This window comes from Anolis carolinensis, chromosome 6 (genome assembly GCF_035594765.1).
Source record: "Anolis carolinensis isolate JA03-04 chromosome 6, rAnoCar3.1.pri, whole genome shotgun sequence".
Classification (NCBI taxonomy): domain Eukaryota; kingdom Metazoa; phylum Chordata; class Lepidosauria; order Squamata; family Dactyloidae; genus Anolis; species Anolis carolinensis.
The window spans coordinates 118,990,127-118,997,028 of record NC_085846.1 but is presented as its reverse complement, the minus strand read 5'-3'; the positions used below and the strand labels follow the sequence as shown (position 1 = coordinate 118,997,028).

Here is a 6,902-nt window from a genome sequence, read left to right as displayed (position 1 = left end):
GTTGGCTCCCCTTCCCTGGGGGTTGTGCCCTCGGCCCCTTGAGCTATGGGACTGCCGGGGACACTTCACCCGGGGCTGCGTTTGGCTCAGAGGAATGGGAGCAGGAGGCAGCGGCTACTTCCATCCACTTCCTGGGAGGACGGGTCAGGAGAGAGCGGCCCTTCCCTTGGCAACTGGCTGCAAGGCCCACGTCCACCCAGGTTAACCGTGCCATGGTTCTGCACACCAGCACACACGTTTCCGTATACCCCCCCACCCCACACACGTGCACACACACACACACGTCAGTCACACACATTCCACTCAGGCTTCCCTGTTCAACTCCCTTCTTGCTCCTGGCAGGCTTTTCCATAAAGCTTTTGCTGAGTCTCTCATTTACTTCTGATCTTGGTCATTGTAGCGTCACGAAGGAGCCCCACATGTCCACCCCATGCAACCCCCTGCCTCAAGTGGCGATGTGGCATCGACCACAAAACCAGCCCCAACGAGCCCCCCAAGTCTTCCTTTGAGAAGGTAATACATCCTCCTGCCAAGGTGGAGACTTGGGGACGCAGGCGCCCTGGAGGGTGGCCTCTTGCAAAAGGGGAATCCCAGACAAGCAGGGCCTTCTGTTCAGGATTTCTAAGGGAAAGGACATTAAAGATTGCAAAGAAAGAGTCCGTGTTGTTCTGTGTTTAGCATGTGTTTAGTAGTATATGTTGTATACTAGGGTGGGATGATTGATTGAGATAAGAGTTCTGTTCATTGCTGTAATATTTTTGTTTACTTTCTGGGGTGGAGGGAGGTTGTTTTGGCTTTGTGTAACTCTTTTTTATTGTCTACTTCTCTTAGTGTTTCTGTTCCCTTGAATAAAAATTCATGTCAAAAAAAGAAATGGGGTTTTCCACAGATACAGAGCTGAACTGAAACCTCCACAAAGGCCCTGGATATAGCAACATCGATGTGTAGATAGATGTATAAAATAATGTCTCAGTTCCATCAGGAGCTACAATGTGTTTATTTATTTCATGCATTTTCTCATAAGAGTTCAGAGTAACTAATACAGTGACCTATCAGAGGAGCAGAGACATGCGCCATGGAACTCACAAATTACCCGAAATACCCAACAATCAGGCAAACAATCCTTGTACCCCTAACAATGTTATTGTCTATATTACTCCCCACGGGAACTCAACACTCCACACTAGACAAGTTTAAAAACATACGATACAAAAGTAGAAAAGCGATCAAATAGTAACAGTGTGATAAAAGCAAAATTAAAATACAGCAAATGCACTAAAATGGCTTTTTCAAACTCACATTCCCTCATTCCCACCCAGAACAGACCCTGAACTAAAATACTGGACCCAAATATTCGGCCCAATATCATGAATCTCAAATATTGGTTGAAACATGGAAGCAGAAGCTATGACAAATCAGTCACTTTCATGACTCCACCAAAGCAATTAGGAATAATACATGCTTAGTGGAGTCATTGTAAAAATGTAATGGAATATAAATGGAAATATATAATACATGTAGATGGATATCGCTTTGGGATAGTCTAGAAGCAGTGGCTGATCGGTGAGCTACTAGTGTTGCATCCTATGTTTTTTCCACCTGATTAACTAAATATGCTATTTAGAGAACGGTATGACCATGTGGTCTTACCATTTATGTGTTTTAAATGAAATTTTTATCTTGTATTGTTGTTTATATTGATATATTGTATTATTGTTTTATCTTTTTATATTGTGATTTATTGTGTTGCTTATATTTTGTTCTTATGTTGTTTGGGCCACTGCCCCATGTAAGCTGCCCCGAGTCCCCGTGGGGAGATGGTGGCGGGATATAAATAAAGTTTTATTACTATTATTATTATTATTTACAGGGACATAAAGTGGCTTAAGACGGTTGTGCCCCTTGCACACACTCTTACGTGGAGATAAATTTGGGTGATACTGTTGAGGCTTGTGCCTGATAAAAGGATCACCAAGCTGTGTTTTGGATTTTGTTTAAAAGGCAACTTGGCTGCATCTATTAGAGTATGTTGCACCAGCTTTTGTTCCCTTCTAACCATTTTTCATTCTCTTCTTTCTCCCTCCTCAGCTCTCTGTTCTCTCTTTGCAGACGTTGATAATCTTCTATCCGTTTTTGGTCGCTGACGAGCATCTTTTCAGTGTAATGGGGGGCCTTGATGTTCTTCTCCAGCATGTCATCGATCATGCCAAGCAGCTCCTTCACCTGCTCTTCCCTCTCCAGACCTTCAGCCTCATTGCTGAAAGCCAGGCAACGGCCCCCACATTTCTCAATCTGCTCCTGAAAAGAGGCATCTCCTTCACTTAAGAATGTTTCCAAAGTCTTTCTTTTCAGGTCTTCTTTGCGGGTGAACAATATGATCATGTAATCCTTTGCCTCAAAGCTGAAAATACCTTGGATTACCTGAGCAACCATTTTTTCCTCCTTAGTGAAACGGCCCACTTGCATGACCTGTATAATTGCATGTGGGCCTGGGTAGCACCATTTTACACACTTTTCAACTTCTTTGGAAGTTTCTGCTGGTGTGACACTGGTGTCGAAAAACCCAGGCGTGTCAACAACCACAATTTTCCTGCCATCAATTACAGTCTCCTTCTTTTCGCATGTTTTTGTTGTTGATGTGAGTGACACGGTAGATTTAAACTTCTTCTGTCCCAGGATGGTGTTTCCCGCGGCGCTCTTCCCGGCACCGGTTTTGCCCACGAGGACAATCCTCAGTTCAGGGGCTAAAACAAGGGAGGAGGGGAACAAGAGAAGAAGCTCACTTTAACTGGTCTGACCCATTGTTGCTAACCAGAACCCATGAAGCAAGGGGGCAAAGCAAGAGGTGATTCTGCTGGAATAAAGGTATCTTGGGGGCTCTGCCTGGCCACCCCCTCCCCACCTCCCACCCTCCAGGCTTAGGGTGAGCTCTCTTCTCCTTCCTGTTCTTGCCTTTCCCTTGGAGCTCCCCCTCCTTGCACTGGGGCAGGTGGGGCAGAACGGGAGGGACTGAGCTACATGAACGAAAGACCTCTCTCAGCAGAAGGTCTACACCAGGGTCCCAGCTCCAAATCCCCACAAGCAAGTCCTCATTCCAAGTAGAGAGAGTCCGTTGGAGATGTGACTCCTTGAATCCTCTGCCATGACCAATGGAGGACCCTGGCAGACTGTTGCATCCGCCTCTGGGACGCAGCCCCACTCCGCTATGGGGCAGGGAAGGGCTTGAGTGGCTCCACAGAAGGTACAAGGGCTGCATGGCTCCATGTGCAGAACTATGGCTTAGCTGAGCTGCACAGGACTGCGCCCATTGTGAGGAATGTCTCATACAAAACAGGTAAAATGTACACGTTTTGATATAAAAGATAGGCTTGATTGGGTCCAATGTAGGCCCCATCGACACAGCCATATAAGCTAGTATCTGATCCGAGATTATCTGCTTTGAACTGGATGATATGCACTGGATGAGCAGACAATATGGATTTTACGTGGCAGTGTAGATGGGGTCAGAGCCTTCGTTGTTAGACATGTGCACTGAATTAGTTCTTACTGTTTCTTTCGTGTCTTCTGTTTCTTCGGGAGCACGAAATGGGAAGCTCCCTCTCCACACAAATACCTACTTGACACGAAAGCCTGCTTTCATTTGCAGCCAAATTTGTCTCCCTGCCTTGGAAAGAGAAGAAGAAGAACTTTATTTTTGTATCTCGCCTCCATCTCCCCGAAAGGACTTGGGCAGCTCACATGGGGACAAGCCCGATCAAACATGGGTTAAAATCACAATCAACAATTTAAAACATCATATCAATATAAAATAAACATAAAACAACATAACCAGCAGCAGCAGCAGTTTAGAACCTGGGTGATATTCAGAGGGTTAGAGTTGTGCATAGAATTCTGGGTAGGGCTAATTCATGGTGTCAGATAATAATACGTGAGGTGGAGAGCCGTGTCAGTAATAACACTAAAAACCTATGGGACAGGGACTGCGATAAGGTGCAGTGGCTGAAGGTGAGGTATCGTTGGGCTGAGTATCTTGTGAGACCACTTACTCAAAGGCACACCGGAACATCCACGTTTTTAGGTCCTTACGAAAGGTGGACAGGGTGGGTTCCAGTCTAATCTAAAGAGAGTGCGCAGACAGGCCCAGAGCATGCCTGCAGCTGAGCGCCTCTTTCTCTTGAATAAGAGGCACTCGGCTGCAGGCACTGGCAGGTGTGGACGCTTTCTGGGCCTGCTGCCACGCCAAACACACACTCTCTTTACAAGGAGAATGTGTGCGTGGTGTGGTGGCAGGCCCGGAAAGCAGGTGTGCCTTCCAGTGCCTGCAGTCGAGTGTCTCTTACTCAAGAGTAGAAACAGCAGGTGCCAGGTAAGAAGAAGGACACCCTCTTAAAGTGCTAAAGGAAGGGGAGCCAGTGGATGGGAAGCCCCCTGCCCCCATCATGGTCTGATTTTCGGGGGCCCAAACCAAAAACAAATATCTACCCTCCAGATTTTGGAAGTGTCCCAAATAATGCATCAGGGCTCCCAACAAAAGCAGGCAGACAACACAGGTCAAGGTTTTCCCCAAAAGCACAAGTATATTAGTCATTAAATTCTCAGCTCCACTCCATTCATCCATAGTCTTAAAGCGATGATAAGACAGATTTCTGTGCTCAGGATTTCTAAATCTGAAACAGAAAGAAAACAAGAAATCAGCTAAAGCAAAGAAGGGCTGAATGGCTGGAGGCAAAGCAGTTTGGCTTTTCATTCAGCTGCAAGCCCCAACTACACATATCCCCAGCTGAGAAGTTATACTGTTTCTTCTAAAAAGAGGTCAACGTCAGGCTTGGAGAGGCTCCAAAGGAAGGCCTGGGGCAGCGCTTGAGGTGTAACACTGCTGTGTCCCTTCTGAGCACACCTGAATCCAGCACACAGGCCGTGAGCATCATGTCATGTATTCCAGGTGCAGATCTTGCCTTTAAGAACACCTGTGCTGACTGGTCAGTGGATGTTAGAAAGTCCAGTGGTAAAATCATTTTCTACCAGATGCTGTTATGCAGAAGCTCAGCTGCTCTGAGGTCTTATGAGATATTCATTGAAAACCTATAGCACAATGTGCTGCAGGATGTCCCGCAAAAGGTTTTTCAGTCTAATAAACTTTCTTCTAATGCCGTTCCATTATCCGGACAGACTCCAACAGGGGACCCAGGCAGAGAAGGAGAGTCCATATTACTGGGGGGGGGGGGGGGGGGGGAGGGGTTGAAGGAGGATAACCATGTCTCCTTATTTTGCTGGTTATTCCCCCTCCCCACTTACCCGTTCACAAACAAGGGTTGTTTTCACGAGGGCAACATGTTTGGGGGGCATAACAGGAGAACAGGGGGAAATGGTTTTCCTCCTTCAAACCCCTCTCCCCCTAAAATGGATTATCCTTCCCTCTCTAGCGCCCACTTGTGGTCTTCACCCGGATAATGGAACAGTACCATTTTCCCAGGATTTTCTGACAGAAACAATTAGGTAAAATCGTGTTGCACAGTGTAATCAATCAGCATTTGCAAGGCGTCTGGGTTTTGCTTTCTTGGACAGCTGAAGCATCTTCTGCAGAGCCCACTGGAAGCACTGGGCCTTGCTGCACTCAGATTCGTGTAAGAGTCTAGATCAGGCCTGGGCAAACTTTGGATCTCCCCGCCAGCTGTTTTGGACTCCCACCATTCCTAACTGCCCTCCAGCTGTTTTGGACTCCCACCATTCCTAACTGCCCTCCAGCTGTTTTGGACTCCCACCATTCCTAACTGCCCTCCAGCTGTTTTGGACTCCCACCATTCCTAACTGCCCTCCAGCTGTTTTGGACTCCCACCATTCCTAACTGCCCTCCAGCTGTTTTGGACTCCCACCATTCCTAACTGCCTCAGGCCCCTTCCTTTGCCCGCTCTGTCGCCTACGCTTAATGTGCTACGTCAAGGAAGACTCACCTGGGTCCGGTGCTGCCAGGAGTTCCTTCTGCCTCCTTCGGTCTCAGATCGCCCTTCCTTGCAGTTTAAGCCTTCTCTGGGTAAAGTGATGGAGCAGTCTGCTTATAAAAATAGAACAGTTTCACTTTCACTGGGCAACTCCCTTGTAGCCCATGGAAATGCCACAGCATGACTCTCAAAGGGCATCCAGCCCAACCCTCTTCAGCCAGACATGGACAGAGTCAACGCCCTCCCAACAGCCATTTTATTTTGACACGAAATAAAATAAATAAAAACGCCCTCCCAACAGCTATCCCTCCATCCATCCAGCCTCTGTTCATAAACCTGTTCAAGTGTAAGTGCTGTTATAATTTTTACAATTTGCAGTGTTTGTTGATTGACTTTCGATCATTACCACTCAAATGGATACATTTCTTATTTAAAAAAGATTGATGTTTGTGGCAAACCGTATGGAGGAGTGGAAGAGGAAACTACACAAGAATCAACTGAGTACATAAGAAGTGTCCAGGAAAAAATTCCAGACCTCATTTATAAAGACTATATGAAACTTCTATATATTATATACTAGCTTGGGTACCTGTGGTGCCTGAGTTATTTGAAAAAAGGATTGTTTGTTTTGGGGTGTTAGGTAATATCATTTAGTTAATTAGTAACAGTATGTATTTGAAAAAAGCCAGTCTTTGATTTCATTTGTTATGAATGCTCCCACTGGAAAATACATAACGATGTGAGCAGAATCGTGGGTCAATCCTCCCCAAACCAGGCCTGTATGAACAGTTGGCCATGTTGGGTCTGTGTGCCAAATTTGGTCCAGATCCGCATTGCCTGTGTTCACTGTTCTCTGGATGAGGGCGAACTACAGCTCCCAAAATCAAGGTCACTTCCCACAAACCCTTGCAGTATATTCAGGTGGTCATGGGGCTTTTCTGTGCCAAGTTTGGTTCTGGTCCA

At 46.4% G+C, this 6,902-nt stretch overlaps 1 protein-coding gene across 1 annotated transcript; it reads right to left on the bottom strand.

The window, feature by feature from the left end:
- Positions 1–978: 978 nt before the first annotated feature.
- Positions 979–6,062, bottom strand: LOC100554616 (GTPase IMAP family member 9). The gene is made up of 4 exons (XM_003219382.4): positions 5,952–6,062; positions 4,483–4,667; positions 3,548–3,664; positions 979–2,744 (listed from the first exon to the last, which is right to left on the bottom strand). The coding sequence occupies exons 2-4, from the start codon at positions 4,616–4,618 to the stop codon at positions 2,020–2,022; spliced, it is 978 nt and encodes a 325-aa protein (XP_003219430.2). The 5' UTR covers positions 4,619–4,667; positions 5,952–6,062; the 3' UTR covers positions 979–2,019.
- Between the last annotated feature and the right edge of the window lie 840 nt (positions 6,063–6,902).